At 51.4% G+C, this 25,065-nt stretch overlaps 1 protein-coding gene across 1 annotated transcript in view; it reads right to left on the bottom strand.

Annotated features, from left to right (window-relative positions):
- Window positions 1-25,065, bottom strand: part of LOC142907375 (nardilysin-like) — a 141,818-nt gene that overhangs the window by 109,952 nt on the left and 6,801 nt on the right. Inside the window, exons 2-4 of the mRNA XM_076056856.1 lie at window positions 18,377-18,441; window positions 11,941-12,343; window positions 7,111-7,192 (exon numbers count right to left, since the gene is read on the bottom strand). Coding sequence (XP_075912971.1) covers window positions 7,111-7,192; window positions 11,941-12,343; window positions 18,377-18,417 — 526 coding nt within the window. The 5' untranslated portion in view covers window positions 18,418-18,441. The remainder of the gene's footprint in view (window positions 1-7,110; window positions 7,193-11,940; window positions 12,344-18,376; window positions 18,442-25,065) is intronic.

The following is a 25,065-nucleotide window of genomic DNA, read 5'->3' as shown; positions in this document are numbered from 1 at the left end:
TGGTGAGTGAGTGGTGAGTGAGTGGTGAGTGAGTGGGTGGTGAGTGGGTGAGTGAGTGGTGAGTGAGTGGTGAGTGAGTGGCTGAGTGAGTGAGTGGCTGAGTGGTGAGTGAGTGAGTGAGTGGTGAGTGAGTGGTGAGTGAGTGGTGAGTGAGTGGTGAGTGAGTGGTGAGTGAGTGGGTGAGTGAGTGGGTGAGTGAGTGGGTGAGTGGTGGTGAGTGGTGAGTGAGTGAGTGGGTGGTGAGTGAGTGGCTGAGTGAGTGGTGAGTGAGTGGTGAGTGAGTGGGTGAGTGAGTGGGTGAGTGAGTGGGTGAGTGAGTGGTGAGTGAGTGGTGAGTGAGTGGGTGAGTGAGTGGTGAGTGGCTGAGTGAGTGGTGAGTGGTGAGTGAGTGGGTGGTGAGTGAGTGGGTGAGTGAGTGGTGAGTGAGTGGGTGAGTGAGTGGGTGAGTGAGTGGTGAGTGAGTGGTAAGTGAGTGGGTGAGTGAGTGAGTGAGTGGTGAGTGAGTGGTGAGTGAGTGGTGAGTGAGTGGTGAGTGAGTGGTGAGTGAGTGGGTGAGTGAGTGAGTGGCTGAGTGAGGGGTGAGTGAGTGGTGAGGTGAGGGGTGAGTGAGTGGTGAGTGAGTGGTGAGTGAGTGGTGAGTGAGTGGTGAGTGAGTGGTGGTGGTGAGTGGCTGAGTGAGTGGTGAGTGAGTGGTGAGTGAGGTGGTGAGTGGGTGAGTGAGTGAGTGAGGCTGAGTGAGTGGGTGAGTGAGTGGGTGAGTGAGTGGTGAGTGAGTGGGTGAGTGAGTGAGTGGGTGGTGAGTGGGTGAGTGAGTGAGTGCTGAGTGAGTGGTGAGTGAGTGGTGAGTGAGTGGTGAGTGAGTGAGTGGTGAGTGAGTGGTGAGTGAGTGGTGAGTGAGTGAGTGGAGTGAGTGAGTGGCTGAGTGAGTGGGTGAGTGAGTGAGTGGTGAGTGAGTGGTGAGTGAGTGGTGAGTGAGTGGTGAGTGAGTGGGTGAGTGACTGGTGAGTGAGTGGGTGAGTGATGGTGAGTGAGTGGTGAGTGAGTGGTGAGTGAGTGGTGAGTGAGTGGCTGAGTGGGTGGGTGAGTGAGTGAGTGGGTGGTGAGTGAGTGGTAAGTGAGTGGTGAGTGAGTGGTGAGTGAGTGGTGAGTGGTGGGTGGTGGGTGAGTGAGTGGTGAGTGAGTGGTGAGTGAGTGGCTGAGTGAGTGAGTGGCTGAGTGGTGAGTGAGTGAGTGAGTGGTGAGTGAGTGGTGGTGAGTGGTGAGTGAGTGGTGAGTGAGTGGTGAGTGGGTGGTGAGTGAGTGGTGAGTGAGTGGTGAGTGAGTGGTGAGTGAGTGGTGAGTGAGTGGGTGGTGAGTGGGGTGAGTGAGTGGTGAGTGAGTGGTGAGTGAGTGGTGAGTGAGTGAGTGGGTGAGTGAGTGAGTGGCTGAGTGAGTGGTGAGTGAGTGGTGAGTGAGTGGGTGAGTGAGTGGGTGAGTGAGTGGGTGAGTGAGTGGTGAGTGAGTGGTGAGTGAGTGAGTGAGTGGTGAGTGGCTGAGTGAGTGGTGAGTGGTGAGTGAGTGGGTGGTGAGTGAGTGGGTGAGTGAGTGGTGAGTGAGTGGCTGAGTGAGTGGGTGAGTGAGTGGTGAGTGAGTGGTGAGTGAGTGGTGAGTGACTGGTGAGTGAGTGGTGAGTGAGTGGTGAGTGAGTGGTGAGTGAGTGGGTGAGTGAGTGGTGAGTGAGTGGTGAGTGAGTGGGTGAGTGAGTGAGTGAGTGGTGAGTGAGTGGTGAGTGAGTGGTGAGTGAGTGGTGAGTGAGTGGTGAGTGAGTGGGTGAGTGAGTGAGTGGCTGAGTGAGTGGTGAGTGAGTGGTGAGTGAGTGGTGAGTGAGTGGTGAGTGAGTGGGTGAGTGAGTGAGTGAGTGGCTGAGTGAGTGGGTGAGTGAGTGGTGAGTGAGTGGGTGAGTGAGTGGTGAGTGAGTGGTGAGTGAGTGGTGAGTGAGTGGTGAGTGGTGAGTGGCTGAGTGAGTGGTGAGTGAGTGGTGAGTGAGTGGTGAGTGAGTGGGTGAGTGAGTGGTGAGTGAGTGAGTGGCTGAGTGAGTGGGTGAGTGAGTGGGTGAGTGAGTGGTGAGTGAGTGGGTGAGTGAGTGAGTGGGTGAGTGAGTGGGTGAGTGAGTGAGTGGTGAGTGAGTGGTGAGTGAGTGGTGAGTGAGTGGTGAGTGAGTGAGTGGTGAGTGAGTGAGTGGCTGAGTGAGTGGGTGAGTGAATGAGTGGTGAGTGTGTGGTGAGTGAGTGGTGAGTGAGTGGTGAGTGACTGGTGAGTGAGTGGTGAGTGAGTGGTGAGTGGTGAGTGAGTGGTGAGTGAGTGGGTGAGTGAGTGGGTGAGTGAGTGGCTGAGTGGTGAGTGAGTGGTGAGTGAGTGGTGAGTGAGTGGTGAGTGAGTGGCTGAGTGAGTGAGTGGCTGAGTGAGTGGGTGAGTGAGTGAGTGGCTGAGTGAGTGGGTGAGTGAGTGAGTGGGTGAGTGAGTGGGTGAGTGGGTGAGTGAGTGGTGAGTGAGTGGTGAGTGAGTGGTGAGTGGTGGGTGAGTGGGTGGTGAGTGAGTGGTGAGTGAGTGGTGAGTGAGTGGCTGAGTGAGTGGTGAGTGAGTGGTGAGTGAGTGAGTGGGTGAGTGAGTGAGTGGCTGAGTGAGTGGGTGAGTGAGTGGGTGAGTGAGTGAGTGGGTGGTGAGTGAGTGGTGAGTGAGTGGTGAGTGAGTGGTGAGTGAGTGGTGAGTGGTGAGTGAGTGGTGAGTGAGTGGTGAGTGAGTGAGTGGGTGAGTGAGAGTGGAGTGGGTGAGTGAGTGGGTGGAGTGAGTGGTGTGTGAGTGGGTGAGTGAGTGGTGAGTGAGTGGGTGAGTGAGTGGTGAGTGAGTGGTGAGTGAGTGGGTGAGTGGGTGGTGAGTGAGTGGTGAGTGAGTGGTGAGTGAGTGAGTGGGTGGGTGAGTGGGTGAGTGAGTGGGTGAGTGAGTGGTGAGTGAGTGGTGAGTGAGTGGTGAGTGAGTGGTGAGTGAGTGGTGAGTGAGTGAGTGGTGAGTGAGTGGGTGAGTGAGTGGCTGAGTGAGTGGGTGAGTGAGTGGGTGGGTGAGTGAGTGAGAGTGGTGAGTGAGTGGTGAGTGAGTGGTGAGTGGTGGGTGAGTGGGTGGTGAGTGAGTGGTGAGTGAGTGGTGAGTGAGTGGCTGAGTGAGTGGTGAGTGAGTGGTGAGTGAGTGAGTGAGTGGGTGAGTGAGTGAGTGGCTGAGTGAGTGGGTGAGTGAGTGGGTGAGTGAGGTGAGTGGGTGGTGAGTGAGTGGTGAGTGAGTGGTGAGTGAGTGAGTGGGTGGGTGGGTGAGTGGGGTGAGTGAGTGAGTGGGTGAGGTGGGTGGGTGAGTGAGTGGGTGAGTGAGTGAGTGGTGAGTGAGTGGCTGAGTGGGTGGGTGAGTGAGTGAGTGGGTGGTGAGTGAGTGGTGAGTGAGTGGTGAGTGAGTGGTGAGTGAGGGTGGTGAGTGAGTGAGTGGGTGGTGAGTGAGTGGGTGAGTGAGTGGTGAGTGAGTGGTGAGTGAGTGGGTGAGTGAGTGGTGAGTGAGTGGTGAGTGAGTGGTGGGTGAGTGAGTGAGTGGGTGGTGAGTGAGTGGGTGAGTGAGTGGTGAGTGAGTGGTGAGTGAGTGGGTGAGTGAGTGGTGAGTGAGTGGTGAGTGAGTGGGTGAGTGAGTGGTGAGTGAGTGGTGAGTGAGTGGGTGAGTGAGTGGTGAGTGAGTGGTGAGTGAGTGAGTGGGTGAGTGAGTGAGTGGGTGAGTGAGTGAGTGAGTGGGTGAGTGAGTGAGGTGAGTGAGTGAGTGGTGAGTGAGTGGTGAGTGAGTGGTGAGTGGTGAGTGAGTGGTGAGTGAGTGGTGTGTGAGTGGGTGAGTGAGTGGTGAGTGAGTGGGTGAGTGAGTGAGTGAGTGGTGAGTGAGTGGTGAGTGAGTGGTGAGTGGGTGGTGAGTGAGTGGTGAGTGAGTGGTGAGTGAGTGAGTGAGTGTGAGTGAGTGAGTGAGTGGTGAGTGAGTGGTGAGTGAGTGAGTGAGTGGGTGAGTGAGTGAGTGGCTGAGTGGGTGAGTGAGTGAGTGAGTGGTGAGTGGTGAGTGAGTGAGTGGCTGAGTGGTGAGTGAGTGAGTGAGTGGCTGAGTGGTGAGTGAGTGAGTGGTGAGTGAGTGCTGAGTGAGTGGGTGAGTGAGTGGGTGAGTGGTGAGTGAGTGAGTGGTGAGTGGGTGAGTGAGTGGTGAGTGAGTGGTGAGTGAGTGGTGAGTGAGTGGTGAGTGGTGAGTGAGTGGAGAGTGAGTGGTGTGTGAGTGGGTGAGTGAGTGGTGAGTGAGTGGGTGAGTGAGTGAGTGAGTGGTGAGTGAGTGGTGAGTGAGTGGTGAGTGGGTGGTGAGTGAGTGGTGAGTGAGTGGTGAGTGAGTGAGTGAGTGGTGAGTGAGTGGTGAGTGGTGAGTGAGTGGTGAGTGAGTGAGTGGGTGAGTGAGTGAGTGGCTGAGTGGGTGAGTGAGTGAGTGAGTGGTGAGTGAGTGAGTGAGTGGCTGAGTGGTGAGTGAGTGAGTGAGTGGCTGAGGTGAGTGAGTTGAGTGGTGAGTGAGTGCTGAGGAGTGGGTGAGTGGGTGAGTGAGTGGGTGAGTGAGGTGGGTGAGTGAGTGGTGAGTGAGTGGTGAGTGAGTGGCTGAGTGAGTGGTGAGTGAGTGAGTGGTGAGTGAGTGGTGAGTGAGTGGGTGAGTGAGTGGTGAGTGAGTGGTGAGTGAGTGGTGAGTGAGTGGTGAGTGAGTGATGAGTGAGTGGGTGAGTGAGTGGTGAGTGAGTGAGTGAGTGAGTGGTGAGTGAGTGGTGAGTGAGTGGTGAGTGAGTGGTGAGTGGCTGAGTGAGTGGCTGAGTGAGTGGGTGAGTGAGTGGCCTGAGTGGGTGAGTGAGTGGGTGAGGAGTGAGTGAGTGGTGAGTGAGTGGGAGTGAGTGAGTGAGTGGTGAGTGAGTGGTGGTGAGTGAGGTGGTGAGTGGGTGAGGGTGAGGTGGTGGAGTGAGTGGTGAGTGAGTGAGTGAGTGGTGAGTGAGTGGGTGACGTGAGTGATGGCTGAGTGAGTGGGTGAGTGAGTGGGTGAGTGAGTGAGTGGTGAGTGAGTGGGTGAGTGAGTGGTGAGGAGGTGAGTGGGTGGTGAGTGGAGTGAGTGGTGAGTGAGTGGCTGAGTGAGTGGGTGAGTGAGTGAGTGGGTGGTGAGTGAGTGGTGAGTGAGTGGTGAGTGAGTGGTGAGTGAGTGGGTGAGTGAGTGGTGAGTGAGTGGTGAGTGAGTGGTGAGTGAGTGGTGAGTGAGGGTGAGTGAGTGGGGTGAGTGAGTGAGTGAGTGGGTGAGTGGAGTGAGGTGAGTGAGTGGGTGAGTGAGTGGTGAGTGAGTGGTGAGTGAGTGGTGAGTGAGTGGTGAGTGAGTGGGGTGAGTGAGTGGCTGAGTGAGTGGCTGAGTGAGTGAGTGAGTGGTGAGTGAGTGGTGAGTGAGTGGTGAGTGAGTGGCTGAGTGAGTGGTGAGTGAGTGGGTGAGTGAGTGGGTGGGTGAGTGAGTGGGTGAGTGAGTGAGTGAGTGGTGAGTGAGTGGGTGAGTGAGTGGTGAGTGAGTGGGTGAGTGAGTGGTGAGTGAGTGGGTGAGTGAGTGGTGAGTGAGTGGTGAGTGAGTGGTGAGTGAGTGGTGAGTGAGTGGTGAGTGAGTGGTGAGTGGCTGAGTGAGTGGGTGAGTGAGTGGTGAGTGGGTGAGTGGGTGAGTGAGCGAGTGAGTGGGTGAGTGAGTGGGTGAGTGGTGAGTGAGTGGGTGAGTGAGCGAGTGAGTGGCTGAGTGAGTGGCTGAGTGAGTGGGTGAGTGAGTGGTGAGTGAGTGGTGAGTGAGTGGTGAGTGAGTGGTGAGTGAGTGGTGAGTGAGTGGGTGAGTGAGTGAGTGGGTGAGTGGGTGAGTGAGTGGCTGAGTGAGTGAGTGGCTGAGTGAGTGGGTGAGTGAGTGGCTGAGTGGTGAGTGAGTGGTGAGTGAGTGGGTGGTGAGTGAGTGGGGAGTGGGTGAGTGAGTGAGTGGGTGAGTGGGTGAGTGAGTGGGTGAGTGTGAGTGGTGAGTGAGTGAGTGAGTGGTGAGTGAGTGGTGAGTGAGTGGTGAGTGAGTGGGTGAGTGAGTGGTGAGTGGGAGTGAGTGGTGAGTGAGTGGTGAGTGAGTGGTGAGTGAGTGGTGAGTGAGTGGTGAGTGAGTGAGTGGCTGAGTGAGTGGGTGAGTGGTGAGTGAGTGGTGAGTGAGTGGTGAGTGAGTGGTGAGTGAGTGGTGAGTGAGTGGTGAGTGAGTGAGTGAGTGGTGAGTGAGTGGTGAGTGAGTGGTGAGTGAGTGGTGAGTGAGTGGTGAGTGAGTGGTGAGTGAGTGAGTGAGTGGTGAGTGAGTGGTGAGTGAGTGAGTGAGTGGTGAGTGAGTGGTGAGTGAGTGGTGAGTGAGTGGTGAGTGAGTGGTGAGTGAGTGGTGAGTGGCTGAGTGAGTGGTGAGTGAGTGGTGAGTGGGTGAGTGAGTGGTGAGTGAGTGGTGAGTGGCTGAGTGAGTGGTGAGTGAGTGTGAGTGAGTGGTGAGTGAGTGAGGCTGAGTGGGTGAGTGAGTGAGTGAGTGGTGAGTGAGTGGTGAGTGAGTGGCTGAGTGAGAGGGTGAGTGAGTGAGTGAGTGGTGAGTGGTGAGTGAGTGGTGAGTGAGTGGTGAGTGAGTGAGTGAGTGGGTGAGTGAGTGGGTGAGTGAGTGAGTGAGTGGTGAGTGAGTGGCTGAGTGAGTGAGTGGGTGAGTGAGTGAGTGAGTGGTGAGTGAGTGGTGAGTGAGTGGTGAGTGAGTGGTGAGTGAGTGGTGAGTGAGTGGTGAGTGAGTGAGTGAGTGGTGAGTGAGTGAGTGAGTGGCTGAGTGAGTGGGTGAGTGAGTGAGTGGGTGGTGAGTGAGTGGTGAGTGAGTGGTGAGTGAGTGGTGAGTGAGTGGCTGAGTGAGTGGCTGAGTGAGTGGTGAGTGAGTGGTGAGTGAGTGGTGGGTGAGTGAGTGGGTGGGTGAGTGGTGAGTGAGTGGTGAGTGAGTGGTGAGTGAGTGGTGAGTGAGTGGTGAGTGTCTTACTGTGTTCCAGGAAGTGAGCTAGTCCAGGGAGATTTTCCGGATCACTGAAACTGCCAACGTCTACACAAAGAGCAGCCGCAGCCTGCAGACACCGGGAGAGAGACACGGGGAGAGAGACACGGGGAGAGAGAGAGACACGGGGAGAGAGAGACACGGGGAGAGAGAGAGAGACACGGGGAGACACGGGGAGAGAGACACGGGGAGAGAGAGAGACACGGGGAGAGAGAGACACGGGGAGAGAGAGAGAGACACGGGGAGACACGGGGAGAGAGACACGGGGAGAGAGAGAGACACGGGGAGAGAGAGAGACACGGGGAGAGAGAGAGACACGGGGAGAGAGAGAGACACGGGGAGAGAGAGACACGGGGAGAGAGAGAGACACGGTGAGAGAGACACGGGGAGAGAGAGAGACACGGGGAGAGAGACACGGGGAGAGAGACACGGGGAGAGAGACACGGGGAGAGAGACACGGGGAGAGAGACACGGGGAGAGAGAGAGAGACACGGGGAGACACGGGGAGAGAGACACGGGGAGAGAGAGAGACACGGGGAGAGAGAGACACGGGGAGAGAGACACGGGGAGAGAGACACGGGGAGAGAGAGAGGGAGACACGGGGAGAGAGAGAGACACGGGGAGAGAGAGAGAGACACGGGGAGAGAGACACGGGGAGAGAGAGAGGGAGACACGGGGAGAGAGAGAGAGACACGGGGAGAGAGACACGGGGAGAGAGAGAGGGAGACACGGGGAGAGAGAGAGAGACACGGGGAGAGAGACACGGGGAGAGAGAGAGGGAGACACGGGGAGAGAGAGAGAGACACGGGGAGAGAGACACGGGGAGAGAGAGACACGGGGAGAGAGAGAGACACGGGGAGAGAGAGAGACACGGGGAGAGAGACACGGAGAGAGAGACACGGGGAGAGAGAGACAGTGAGAGAGACACGGGGAGAGAGAGAGACACGGGGAGAGACACGGGGAGAGAGACACGGGGAGAGAGAGACAGTGAGAGAGACACGGGGAGAGAGAGAGACACGGGGAGAGAGAGACAGTGAGAGAGACACGGGGAGAGAGAGAGACACGGGGAGAGAGAGAGAGACACGGGGAGAGAGAGAGACACACGGGGAGAGAGAGACACGGGGAGAGAGAGAGACACCGGGAGAGAGAGAGACACCGGGAGAGAGAGAGACACCGGGAGAGAGAGAGACACCGGGAGAGAGAGACACGGGGAGAGAGAGAGAGAGAGACACGGGGAGAGAGAGAGACACGGGGAGAGAGAGACACGGGGAGAGAGAGAGACACGGGGAGAGAGAGAGAGAGACACGGGGAGAGAGAGAGACACGGGGAGAGAGACACGGGGAGAGAGACACGGGGAGAGAGAGAGAGACACGGGGAGAGAGACACGGGGAGAGAGACACGGGGAGAGAGACACGGGGAGAGAGAGAGAGACACGGGGAGAGAGACACGGGGAGACACGGGGAGAGAGACACAGTGAGAGAGAGAGACACGGGGAGAGAGAGACACGGTGAGAGAGAGAGACACGGGGAGAGAGACACGGGGAGAGAGACACGGGGAGAGAGAGAGACACGGGGAGAGAGACACGGGGAGAGAGAGAGACACGGGGAGAGAGACACGGGGAGAGAGAGAGACACGGGGAGAGAGAGACACGGGGAGAGAGAGACACGGGGAAAGAGAGAGACACGGGGAAAGAGAGAGACACGGGGAGAGAGAGAGACACGGGGAGAGAGACACGGGGAGAGAGACACGGGGAGAGAGAGAGAGACACGGGGAGAGAGACACGGGGAGAGAGAGAGACACGGGGAGAGAGAGAGACACGGGGAGAGAGAGAGACACGGGGAGAGAGAGAGACACGGGGAGAGAGAGAGACACGGGGAGAGAGAGAGACACGGGGAGAGAGAGAGACACGGGGAGAGAGAGAGACACGGGGAGAGAGACACGGAGAGAGAGACACGGGGGAGAGAGACACGGGGAGAGAGAGACACGGGGAGAGAGAGACACGGGGAGGGAGAGAGACATGGGGAGAGAGAGAGACACGGGGAGAGAGACACGGGGAGAGAGAGAGAGAGACACGGGGAGAGAGACACGGGGAGAGAGAGAGACATGGGGAGAGAGAGAGACACGGGGAGAGAGACACGGGGAGAGAGAGAGAGACGGGGGAGAGAGACACGGGGAGAGAGAGAGACACGGTGAGAGAGACACGGGGAGAGAGACACGGGGAGAGAGAGACACGGGGAGAGAGAGACACGGGGAGAGAGACACGGGGAGAGAGACACGGGGAGAGAGACACGGGGAGAGAGAGAGACACGGGGAGAGAGAGAGACACGGGGAGAGAGAGAGACACGGGGAGAGAGAGCCACGGAGAGAGAGACACGGGGAGAGAGAGCCACGGAGAGAGAGACACGGGGAGAGAGAGAGACACGGGGAGAGAGACACGGGGAGAGAGAGAGACACGGGGAGAGAGAGAGACACGGGGAGAGAGAGAGACACGGGGAGAGAGAGAGACACGGTGAGAGAGAGAGACACGGGGAGAGAAAGAGACACGGGGAGAGAGAGAGACACGGGGAGAGAGAGAGACACGGTGAGAGAGACACGGGGAGAGAGACACGGGGAGAGAGAGACACGGGGAGAGAGAGACACGGGGAGAGAGACACGGGGAGAGAGACACGGGGAGAGAGACACGGGGAGAGAGACACGGGGAGAGAGACACGGGGAGAGAGAGAGACACGGGGAGAGAGAGAGACACGGGGAGAGAGAGAGACACGGGGAGAGAGAGCCACGGAGAGAGAGACACGGGGAGAGAGAGCCACGGAGAGAGAGACACGGGGAGAGAGAGAGACACGGGGAGAGAGACACGGGGAGAGAGAGAGACACGGGGAGAGAGAGAGCCACGGGGAGAGAGAGAGACACGGGGAGAGAGAGAGACACGGTGAGAGAGAGAGAGACACGGGGAGAGAGAGAGACACGGTGAGAGAGAGAGACACGGGGAGAGAGAGAGACACGGTGAGAGAGACACGGGGAGAGAGACACGGGGAGAGAGAGACACGGGGAGAGAGAGACACGGGGAGAGAGACACGGGGAGAGAGACACGGGGAGAGAGACACGGGGAGAGAGACACGGGGAGAGAGAGAGACACGGGGAGAGAGAGAGACACGGGGAGAGAGAGAGACACGGGGAGAGAGAGCCACGGAGAGAGAGACACGGGGAGAGAGAGCCACGGAGAGAGAGACACGGGGAGAGAGAGAGACACGGGGAGAGAGACACGGGGAGAGAGAGAGACACGGGGAGAGAGAGAGACACGGGGAGAGAGAGAGACACGGGGAGAGAGAGAGACACGGTGAGAGAGAGAGACACGGGGAGAGAGAGAGACACGGTGAGAGAGAGAGACACGGGGAGAGAGAGAGACACGGTGAGAGAGACACGGGGAGAGAGACACGGGGAGAGAGAGACACGGGGAGAGAGAGACACGGGGAGAGAGACACGGGGAGAGAGACACGGGGAGAGAGACACGGGGAGAGAGACACGGGGAGAGAGAGAGACACGGGGAGAGAGAGAGACACGGGGAGAGAGAGAGACACGGGGAGAGAGAGCCACGGAGAGAGAGACACGGGGAGAGAGAGCCACGGAGAGAGAGACACGGGGAGAGAGAGAGACACGGGGAGAGAGACACGGGGAGAGAGAGAGACACGGGGAGAGAGAGAGACACGGGGAGAGAGAGAGACACGGGGAGAGAGAGAGACACGGTGAGAGAGAGAGACACGGGGAGAGAGAGAGACACGGTGAGAGAGAGAGACACGGGGAGAGAGAGAGACACGGTGAGAGAGACACGGGGAGAGAGACACGGGGAGAGAGAGACACGGGGAGAGAGAGACACGGGGAGAGAGACACGGGGAGAGAGACACGGGGAGAGAGACACGGGGAGAGAGACACGGGGAGAGAGACACGGGGAGAGAGAGAGACACGGGGAGACAGAGAGAGACACGGGGAGAGAGAGAGACACGGGGAGAGAGAGACACGGGGAGAGAGAGACACGGGGAGAGAGAGACACGGGGAAACAGAGAGAGACACGGGGAGAGAGACACGGGGAGAGAGAGAGACATGGGGAGAGAGAGAGACACGGGGAGGGAGACACGGTGAGAGAGACACGGGGAGAGAGAGAGACACGGGGAGAGAGAGAGACATGGGGAGAGAGAGAGACACGGGGAGAGAGAGAGAGACACGGTGAGAGAGACATGGGGAGAGAGACACGGGGAGAGAGAGAGAGACACGGGGAAAGAGAGAGACACGGGGAGAGAGACACGGTGAGAGAGAGAGACACGGGGAGAGAGAGACACGGGGAGAGAGACACAGTGAGAGAGACACAGGGAGAGAGACACAGTGAGAGAGACACGGGGAGAGAGAGACACGGAGAGAGAGACACAGGGAGAGAGACACGGAGAGAGAGACACAGGGAGAGAGACACGGGGAGAGAGACACGGAGAGAGAGACACGTGGAGAGACACAGAGAGAGACAGAGAGAGACACACGGAGAGAGACACAGAGAGAGAGACACGGGGACACGGGTGAGACACGTGGAGAGAGACACAGAGAGAGAGAGAGACACGGGAGAGAGAGACACAGAGAGAGAGAGACACGGGGAGATAGACACACAGAGAGACACACAGAGAGAGACACGTGGAGAGACACACAGAGAGAGAGACAGAGAGACACAGAGACACGTGGAGAGAGACACACAGAGAGAGAGACACGTGGCAGGTTGAGGCGAGGTTTTCCCCAGCTGAAGTTGCGATCCCAGACGTGTCGAGGACTTTCCCTTACCAATTTCTCCGACTGGAAAGATTTCTTCCGCCTCTTTGGACTATCATCGCCATCATCGCCATCACCGCCATCACCGCCATCACCGCCATCATCGCCATCACCGCCATCATCATCGCCATCATCATCTTCGCCGGTATCGCCATCACTGTCACTGTCATCATCGCCATCGTAGTCATCATCGCTATCATCAATGTCTGTCCACTCTTCTTCATCGCCATCGCCATCACCACCGCCATCGCCATTGCCATCACCACCACCATCAGCGTGGTGGTGATGGTGGTGGTGTTGGTGGTGATGTTGGTGGTGTTGTGATGCGGTCAAAGGCTGGCGCTGACGGTTGACGTCACAACGGGAAACATCGCTCACAAGGAGAGCTTTGAGCCCGTTGGTGAGAGTCACTACCCTAGAGAGACACACAGAGACACACACACAGAGACACACACAGAGTGACACACACACAGTGACACACACACAGTGACACACACACACAGTGACACACACAGTGTCACACACACAGTGACACACACACACAGTGACACACACACACAGTGGCACACACAGTGACACACACAGTGACACACACAGTGACACACACACAGTGACACTCACACAGTGATACACACACACACAGTGACACACACAGTGACACACACACAGAGACACAGACAGTGACACACACAGTGACACACACACAGTGTCACACACAGTGACACACACACAGTGACACACACACAGTGACACACAGAGACACACACAATGACACACACACACAGTGACACACACACACAGTGACACACACACAGTGACACACACAGTGACACACACACACAGTGACACACACACACAGTGACACAACAACAACAACAACAACCGCCATTCGCCACTAAGTGGCGGTGACATCACCACGACGCTTGTGCCAGGCTATGTGCACCCTGAGGCCACGTGAAGTGTCGAACGCCCGCTGGCAGGAGGTCACGGGGCAGACCCAGCAGGTGCCACGGGTCGACTGACTGAGATGACTGGCTGATGCACCACCTGTGCCCCCTACTGTGCCAACCTGCTGTGCTTTAGCCACCCGGCGCTCCGCTCGCTGTTGTGAGCGTCGCTCCTCCGCCCTCCGTTGTTGTTGGAGGGCGACTGCCTCCAACTGCCCAGTAGCGTCCTTCACGAGCCTCCTCCACAGAGGCCGATCTTGACACCGCTGGTACCAGTCATCGGCAAGTCCACTCAGCTCCACGTCCTCCTGTACCACATCACTCCATCTCTTCTCTAGCCCGTGCCGCGCCCGCTTAGCCCCCTCAATCCGGCCAAACAAAAGCTGTTTCGGCATGCGGTGGCTGGGCATGCGGGCTACATGACCCAGCCATCGCAGCCTTGCCTGCCGGAGGAGCTCACCGATGGGACCCTGCCCAGACCTTTCAAGGATTTGTGAGCTCCTCACACAATCCAGTTTGGTTAAACCCAGGATGGATCGTAGGCAGGCCAGCCTAAATGTTTCTAATTCGGCGAAGATGTTCCATTAGGGGGGTCCACGTTTCGCAAGCGTAGAGAAAGGAGGGAATGACCGTGGCCGAGAAGACCTGAAGCTTAGTGCGGAGCGACAGACCAGGTAGCTTCCACACAGCGTTACGCAACCGATGAAAAGATATTGCCGCTCGACTGATTCGGAGTGAGACCTCTGCTGTTAAACTGGAGCCAGTCATAAGCACATTGCCCAGGTATGGGAAACTCTCCACTCTCTCCACAACTGCCCCATCACCGATTGGGAGTTGTGGGGATGGAGTGTCTGATGGTACAAAATACCCAGGCAGGTGCTTAGTTTTGGTGGGGCTGATGGTAAGGCCCCACCTCTTAGTGGCACACTCCAATCTCAACAGCAGCATCTCCAACTCCTCCTCTGAATGAGCAGCTATTACCAAATCATCAGCATACATAACGTGGTTGAGTAATAGGGAGCCATCCCTTGACCGCACCCGGGCATCGATCAGCCTCCCATTATATCTGTAGCATATGGAGATTCCCCCGGTACAGCTATTGAAGGCTTCACAAACTACGTGGTCAAAATAGATATTAAATAATGTTGGAGCTAGAGGATATCCCTGTCGCACCCCAAGGTGTACAGGGAATGGCTCTGACTCCCGGCCACGTAGTTTTACCTGGGCCCGCTCACCATCATGAAGGTCCTTAATGATTGTGAGCAGAGGGTCAGGTACTCCAAAAGCACGAAGAACAACCCAGAGCCAAGGCCTACTGATGGTATCATAGGCCTTGACCAGGTCAATAAAGCAGAGATGTAGGTCTTGCTGGAATTCCCTACACCTCTGCTGTAGCAGACGGACAGAAAATATGGCATCTGTGCAGGACCGCCCTTTCCTGAAACCGCATTGGGGCTCCGCAAGTCTCTCCTCAGCGTGCCTGGCAAGGCGATGTTGAATAATCCTTGCCAGGACCTTTCCCGGCACACTGAGGAGTGAGATGCCCCTGTAGTTGTTACAGTCTGTGCGGTCCCCCTTCTTAAAGAGGGGGACCACCAGGGCATCCTTCCAGTCCTGCAGAACCCATCCAGCGGTCCAGACCGTTGTTATGATGTCATATAGGGCAGTCTGTGCACAAATGCCACCCTCCCTCAGCATTTCGCTTGGGAGATCATCTCTGCCCGGTGCCTTTCCTGGTCTCAGACTCCGGATCACCTTCAGTACTTCCACAACAGATGGCACCTCAGCCAGCCACTCACAGGGGGTGACTTCTTCCAATATTTGAGGCACCGCAGCCTCAGCAGGGTCATCCTCACTTTGTGCCACGATGTTTTCCTGGCTGAGGGATTTCCCCTCCCCCAGGACCTCACAGAAATGCTCAGCAAATCTGCGAACCTGTTCCTGGGAGTCGGAGATTGGATCACCGTTTTTTCCCCTAATGATGGTAATAGGTGTGGCGCTGCAGGTTACTTTTTTGATGGCGTTAAACAGGGATTTGTGATCGCGGGCCACTGAGGCAGACTCCATCTCCTCAGCAACCCGCGACCACCACCCATCCTTGCAGCGCCTCACGGCTCTCCGAACCTCCGAGCGAAGGCTGCGGTAAGCCTCCTCATTCTCTGACGTGGGATTCTGTAGCCGATGACAGTGGGCCTGTCGCTTTTTCTCAACCATCCTGAACATCTCCTCTGTCAGCCAGGGTCTCTGGAGAGGTCTGGACAAGCAATGTTTCCCCCAAATGTTCCGTTTGGAATTGATAAAAGCTACCATGCTGCCTCTACTTGACTGCTGTGACATGGTTTATAAATCAGCCCCAAGTACTGTACTGAAGAAGCTTGATTCCATCTATCACTCGGCCTTAAGATTTGCATTGAACTGCCCATATAGGACTCACCACTGTGACCTCTACATTGGGTCAAACTTAACGTCTCTTAATGTTCGACGGCTTGTGCACCAGATGATCTTATTTATTCACGATGTACTTACAAAAATATCCGCAGACTTACCTGCTGCTGGATCTCCTCTCTGTTTCAAAGAACAAATTTGAGCTCAGGTCTTCGCTCATTTACCAGCTTCACATTCCCCTATTGCCGTGTACAAAAACCGGAGGAAGGGCCTTTGCTATTGATGCCCCCAGGGTCTGGAATGCTATTGCCAATAAACTGCAACTTGAATCACTACCTGTGAGATCTTCACTCAAAACTGCTCTAGAGGAGTTGTTACACCCCTAGCTGCCACTGCTATTCAGTGGCCTAAAAATATGGCTCTAGATTTTGGTGTTATAATTTATTCACGTAGTTTATTGCAAAAAATTTGGTCACAGTCCCTATGATCACTGTTACATTTGCATTTATGGCTTTTATTTTGGTGATTTCGAAAACGTGTTTTTTTGTTTGTTTTGGCCATGTTTGTGTTTATTGTAGTACGGAGTTAAGACCGATGGCCTTAATCTTAGTTGTCTTGTGGTTGTTGTTGTTATTTTGACTTGCATCCCACTGGGATTTTTGCACAGAGCGTTGGTGTACACGCTGCTATTTCAGGAATATTTTGATGGTTTCTTCCTGGATTTTCTGTTTGCACAGTCACACACACAAAGTCGCTTTAAGATGTTTTTCTTGTTAATGTTTTTGTTTTTGTTGCGATTGCACCAGATTCAAGAGCCGAATGGCTCACAGGGCTATACCAAATAAATGAAAACTATGAAACTATGGACCGCGTACCCAAAGCAGCCAATGCAGCCGCATGAGTCACAGTCCTAAACCTCGCCTCATTTACCCTCGACATCAGGAGGAGTCGGGGACGATGCCAACCCCAGCCGCAAGCGATGATTAAATTCTCGCTTGCAACTTTCATCAACTAGCTGAGACCAGGCCACCTTAAATTGGAATGGGGCCCTGGGTGTACACCCACCACCGGAGTGGAAGAATGGCAGGCGCATCTTACAGATGACAAGTCGATGGTCAGAGGGCAGATCAGCTCCACGGTAGGTCCTGGTGTCAAGGACATGGGCTCGCATTCGCCGTTCCGTCACTATGTAGTCCAGCAGATGTTCTTGCTTGGACCCGGCATGCATCCATGATGTTGTGTGGATGCGCCGATGCCGGAACAGCGTGTTGGTAATTACAAGCCCATGGGCTGCACAAAAATCTAGCAGCCTCCTACCGTTGTTATTGAGCTGATCTGATCCATGTATACCAATCAATCCAGACAAGGTGCCAGCATCATGACCAACTCGGGCATTGAAGTCACCCAACATGATGACTCTATCCCGAGGGGCCACTTTAGCCAGCACCTGTGACAGGAGGTCATAGAAGGCATCTGACTCATCGGCTTTGCCTGCATCCCTCCACGGATGTTCATCTTCGGTGGGGGTATAAGTAACCACGACCACCACTCCTCGCCTCCGGTCGATGGGAAGGCGAGCCCAAAGTAGCCTGGGGCTTACAGCTTCCCACACCTCACCGCCACGCTCCCATGCCCCCTTCATTCTTTTGTTCAAAAGAAGAGCCACACCCTGTTGTTTGGCAGTCTGCTGCCCCGAGTAGAGGACTGTCCACCCCTCATGGTGGCAGGAGCCAGAACCGGTCCACCAGACCTCCTGAATCCCCACAGAGATCCAGGCGGTACCGGTCCAGCTCCCGACAGAGGAGTGACAGCCTCTCCTCCGCAGTGAGCGTTCGAACATTCCACGTGGCCACACGAAGTGGCTTTTCGTTGTTTCTGGAGGAGCCCCGAGGGTAAAGATTCAATAACTATCTCCTGACACACACACACAGACACACACAGTAATTAGTGGTAGTTATTAGTAGTTTTTATAAGTTAGTTATTGAGTAGTTAGTACTACTAGTTAGTACTATTTAGTGGTAGTTATTATAAGTTAGTTATTGAGTTTATAGTATTAGTTAGAAGTACTAGCTAGTGGTACTAGTTGGTGGTAGTTATTACTGGTTAGTGGTAGTTAATGGTAGTTATTAGTAGTTAGTGGTAATTATTGTAAGTTAGTTATTGAGTAGTTAGTACTAGTTAGTACTAGTTAGTGGTAACTATTATAAGTTAGTTATTGAGTAGTTAGTACTAGTTACTAGTTAGTGGTAATTATGATAAGTTAGTTATTGAGTAGTTAGTACTAGTTGGTACTAGTTAGTGGTAATTATGATAAGTTAGTTATTGAGTAGTTAGTACTAGTTAGTGCTAGTTATTATAAGTTAGCTATTGAGTAGTTAGTGCTAGTTAGTACTAGTTAGTGCTAGTTATTATAAGTTAGTTATTGAGTAGTGCTAGTTACTAGTACTAGTTAGTACTAGTTAGTGGTAACTATTATAAGTTAGTTATTGAGTAGTTAGTACTAGTTAGTACTAGTTAGTGGTAGTTATTATAAGTTAGTTATTGAGTAGTTAGTACTAGTTAGTACTAGTTAGTGGTAGTTATTATAAGTTAGTTATTGAGTAGTTAGTACTAGTTAGTACTAGTTAGTGGTAGTTATTATAAGTTAGTTATTGAGTAGTTAGTACTAGTTAGTACTAGTTAGTGCTAGTTATTATAAGTTAGTTATTGAGTAGTTAGTACCAGTTAGTACTAGTTAGTGCTAGTTATTATAAGTTAGTTATTGAGTAGTTAGTACTAGTTAGTACTAGTTAGTGCTAGTTATTATAAGTTAGTTATTGAGTAGTTAGTACTAGTTAGTACTAGTTAGTGCTAGTTATTATAAGTTAGTTATTGAGTAGTTAGTACTACTAGTTAGTGCTAGTTATTATAAGTTAGTTATTGAGTAGTTAGTACTAGTTAGTACTAGTTAGTGCTAGTTATTATAAGTTAGTTATTGAGTAGTTAGCACTAGTTACTAGTTAGTGGTAATTATTATAAGTTAGTTAGTACTAGTTAGTACTAGTTAGTGCTAGTTATTATAAGTTAGTTATTGAGTAGTTAACACATCACCTCCCCCACTACACCCCACGCCTCACCGATAGAGTTTTGGGTCGTTTGGAGATTTGATGATTTCCATTGCCGAGGTGTCTGGAGACGATTCCTGAAGACACACACAGACACAGCATACTCACTCACACAGACACATCATACTCACTCACACAGACATCATACTAACTCACACACAGACACACACAGACACAGCATACTAACTCACTCACTCACACAGACACATCATACTAACTCACACAGACACAGCATACTAACTCACACAGACACATCATACTCACTCACACACAGACACACAGACACACACAGACACACACATCATACTAACTCACTCACTCACACAGACACATCATACTAACTCATACAGACACAGCATACTCACTCACACAGACACAGCATACTCACTCACACAGACACATCATACTAACTCACACAGACACAGCATACTAACTCACACAGACACAGCATACTAACTCACACAGACACATCATACTCACTCACACACAGACACACACAGACACACACATCATACTAACTCACTAACTCACACAGACATCATACTAACTCACTAACTCACACAGACACAGCATACTCACTCACACAGACACATCATACTCACTCACACAGACACATCATACTCACTCACACAGACACAGCATACTCACTCACACACAGACACACACAGACACACACAAACAGACACACACAGACACACACAGACACACACATCATACTAACTCACTAACTCACACAGACACACACAGACATACACAGACACACACAGACACACACATCATACTAACTCACTAACTCACACAGACACACACAGACATACACAGACACACACACACACACATCATACTAACTCACTAACTCACACAGACACATCATACTCACTCACACAGACACAGCATACTCACTCACACAGACACAGCATACTCACTCACACAGACACAGCATACTCACTCACACAGACACAGCATACTCACTCACACAGACACATCATATTAACTCACACAGACACAGCATACTCACTCACACAGACACAGCATACTAACTCACTAACTCACACAGACACACACAGACATACACAGACACATCATACTCACTCACACAGACACATCTTACTCACTCACACACAGACACACACAGACACAGACACACACATCATACTAACTCACTAACTCACACAGACACACACAGACACACACAGACACACACAGACACATCATACTAACTCACTAACTCACACAGACACACACAGACATACACAGACACATCATACTCACTCACACAGACACATCATACTCACTCACACAGACACATCATACTCACTCACACAGACACAGCATACTCACTCACACACAGACACACACAGACACACACAAACAGACACACACAGACACACACAGACACACACATCATACTAACTCACTAACTCACACAGACACACACAGACATACACAGACACACACACACACATCATACTAACTCACTAACTCACACAGACACATCATACTCACTCACACAGACACAGCATACTCACTCACACAGACACAGCATACTCACTCACACAGACACAGCATACTCACTCACACAGACACAGCATACTCACTCACACAGACACATCATACTAACTCACACAGACACAGCATACTCACTCACACAGACACAGCATACTAACTCACTAACTCACACAGACACACACAGACATACACAGACACATCATACTCACTCACACAGACACATCATACTCACTCACACACAGACACACACAGACACAGACACACACATCATACTAACTCACTAACTCACACAGACACACACAGACACACACAGACACACACAGACACATCATACTAACTCACTAACTCACACAGACACACACAGACATACACAGACACATCATACTCACTCACACAGACACATCATACTCACTCACACACAGACACACACAGACACAGACACACACATCATACTAACTCACTAACTCACACAGACACACACAGACACACACAGACACACACAGACACATCATACTAACTCACTAACTCACACAGACACACACAGACATACACAGACACACACATCATACTAACTCACTAACTCACACAGACACACACAGACACACACAGACACACACACACACATCATACTAACTCACTAACTCACACAGACACACACAGACACATCATACTAACTCACACAGACATCATACTCACTCACACAGACACATCATACTCACTCACACAGACACAGCATACTCACTCACACAGACACAGCATACTCACTCACACAGACACAGCATACTCACTCACACAGACACAGCATACTCACTCACACAAACACATCATACTCACTCACACAGACACATCATACTAACTCACACAGACACACACAGACACATCATACTAACTCACACAGACACATCATACTCACTCACAGACACATCATACTAACTCACTAACTCACACAGACACATCATACTCACTCAAACAGACACATCATACTCACTCACACAGACACACACAGACACATCATACTCACTCACACAGACACATCATACTCACTCACAGACACATCATACTAACTCACTAACTCACACAGACACACACAGACACATCATACTAACTCACACAGACACATCATACTAACTCACAGACACATCATACTAACTCACACAGACACACACAGACACATCATACTCACTCACACAGACACATCATACTAACTCACAGACACATCATACTAACTCACTAACTCACATAGACACACACAGACACATCATACTAACTCACACAGACACATCATACTAACTCACAGACACATCATACTAACTCACTAACTCACATAGACACACACAGACACATCATACTAACTCACACAGACACATCATACTCACACACCATACTCACTCACAGACATACACAGACACACACAGACACATCATACTCACTCACACACAGACACACACAGAAACACACATCATACTAACTCACTAACTCACACAGACACACACAGACACACACAGACACATCATACTAACTCACTAACTCACACAGACACACACAGACATACACAGACACACACACACACATCATACTAACTCACTAACTCACACAGACACACACAGACACACACAGACACACACATCATACTAACTCACTAACTCACACAGACACACACAGACATACACAGACACACACATCATACTAACTCACTAACTCACACAGACACACACAGACACACACAGACACACACAGACACACACATCATACTAACTCACTAACTCACACAGACACACACAGACATACACAGACACACACATCATACTAACTCACTAACTCACACAGACACACACAGACACATCATACTAACTCACACAGACATCATACTCACTCACACAGACACAGCATACTCACTCACACAGACACAGCATACTCACTCACACAGACACAGCATACTCACTCACACAGACACATCATACTCACTCACACAGACACATCATACTAACTCACACAGACACACACAGACACATCATACTAACTCACACAGACACATCATACTCACTCACAGACACATCATACTAACTCACTAACTCACACAGACACATCATACTCACTCACACAGACACATCATACTCACTCACACAGACACACACAGACACATCATACTCACTCACACAGACACATCATACTCACTCACAGACACATCATACTAACTCACTAACTCACACAGACACACACAGACACATCATACTAACTCACACAGACACATCATACTAACTCACAGACACATCATACTAACTCACACAGACACACACAGACACATCATACTCACTCACACAGACACATCATACTAACTCACAGACACATCATACTAACTCACTAACTCACATAGACACACACAGACACATCATACCAACTCACACAGACACATCATACTAACTCACAGACACATCATACTAACTCACTAACTCACATAGACACACACAGACACATCATACTAACTCACACAGACACATCATACTCACACACCATACTCACTCACAGACACACACAGACACACACAGATACACACAGACACACAGACACACACAGACACATCATACTAACTCACTAACTCACACAGACACACACAGACATACACAGACACACACAGACACATCATACTCACTCACAGACACACACAGACACACACAGACACATCATACTCACTCACACAGACACACACAAACAGACACACACAGACACATCATACTAACTCACACAGACACAGCATACTCACTCACACAGACACATCATACTAACTCACAGACACATCATACTAACTCACTAACTCACACAGACACACACAGACACATCATACTAACTCACACAGACACATCATACTAACTCACACAGACACACACAGACACAGCATACTAACTCACACAGACACATCATACTCACTCACACAGACATCATACTAACTCACACAGACACATCATACTAACTCACACAGACACATCATACTAACTCACTAACTCACACAGACATCATACTAACTCACTAACTCACACAGACATCATACTAACTCACACAGACACATCATACTCACTCACACAGACACATCATACTAACTCACACAGACACATCATACTCACTCACACAGACATCATACTAACTCACACAGACACATCATACTCACTCACACAGACACATCATACTCACACACACAGACAAATCATACTCACTCACACAGACACATCATACTCACTCACACAGACACATCATACTCACTCACACAGACACATCATACTCACTCACACAGACACATCATACTCACTCACACAGACACACACAGACACAGCATACTCACTCACACAGACACATCATACTAACTCACTAACTCACACAGAAACATCATACTCACTCACACAGACACACACAGACACATCATACTCACTCACACAGACACATCATACTAACTCACACAGACACACACAGACACACACAGACACACACAGACACACACAGACACATCATACTAACTCACACAGACACACACAGACACATCATACTAACTCACACAGACACATCATACTAACTCACAGACACATCATACTAACTCACTAACTCACATAGACACACACAGACACATCATACTAACTCACACAGACACATCATACTCACACACCATACTCACTCACAGACATACACAGACACACACAGACACATCATACTCACTCACACACAGACACACACAGAAACACACATCATACTAACTCACTAACTCACACAGACACACACAGACACACACAGACACATCATACTAACTCACTAACTCACACAGACACACACAGACATACACAGACACACACACACACATCATACTAACTCACTAACTCACACAGACACACACAGACACACACAGACACACACATCATACTAACTCACTAACTCACACAGACACACACAGACACACACATCATACTAACTCACTAACTCACACAGACACACACAGACACACACAGACACACACAGACACACACATCATACTAACTCACTAACTCACACAGACACACACAGACATACACAGACACACACATCATACTAACTCACTAACTCACACAGACACACACAGACACACACAGACACACACAGACACACACATCATACTAACTCACTAACTCACACAGACACACACAGACATACACAGACACACACATCATACTAACTCACTAACTCACACAGACACACACAGACACATCATACTAACTCACACAGACATCATACTCACTCACACAGACACAGCATACTCACTCACACAGACACAGCATACTCACTCACACAGACACATCATACTCACTCACACAGACACATCATACTAACTCACACAGACACACACAGACACATCATACTAACTCACACAGACACATCATACTCACTCACAGACACATCATACTAACTCACTAACTCACACAGACACATCATACTCACTCACACAGACACATCATACTCACTCACACAGACACACACAGACACATCATACTCACTCACACAGACACATCATACTCACTCACAGACACATCATACTAACTCACTAACTCACACAGACACACACAGACACATCATACTAACTCACACAGACACATCATACTAACTCACAGACACATCATACTAACTCACACAGACACACACAGACACATCATACTCACTCACACAGACACATCATACTAACTCACAGACACATCATACTAACTCACTAACTCACATAGACACACACAGACACATCATACCAACTCACACAGACACATCATACTAACTCACAGACACATCATACTAACTCACTAACTCACATAGACACACACAGACACATCATACTAACTCACACAGACACATCATACTCACACACCATACTCACTCACAGACACACACAGACACACACAGATACACACAGACACACAGACACACACAGACACATCATACTAACTCACTAACTCACACAGACACACACAGACATACACAGACACACACAGACACATCATACTCACTCACAGACACACACAGACACACACAGACACATCATACTCACTCACACAGACACACACAAACAGACACACACAGACACATCATACTAACTCACACAGACACAGCATACTCACTCACACAGACACATCATACTAACTCACAGACACATCATACTAACTCACTAACTCACACAGACACACACAGAC

This window comes from Petromyzon marinus, chromosome 78 (genome assembly GCF_048934315.1).
Source record: "Petromyzon marinus isolate PM22_M1 ecotype Great Lakes invasive population chromosome 78, UKy_Petmar_22M1.pri1.0, whole genome shotgun sequence".
NCBI classification, from domain to species: Eukaryota; Metazoa; Chordata; class Hyperoartia; order Petromyzontiformes; family Petromyzontidae; genus Petromyzon; species Petromyzon marinus.
Note: the sequence above shows the minus strand (reverse complement) of the source record. Positions and strands in the feature narration are given on the sequence as shown.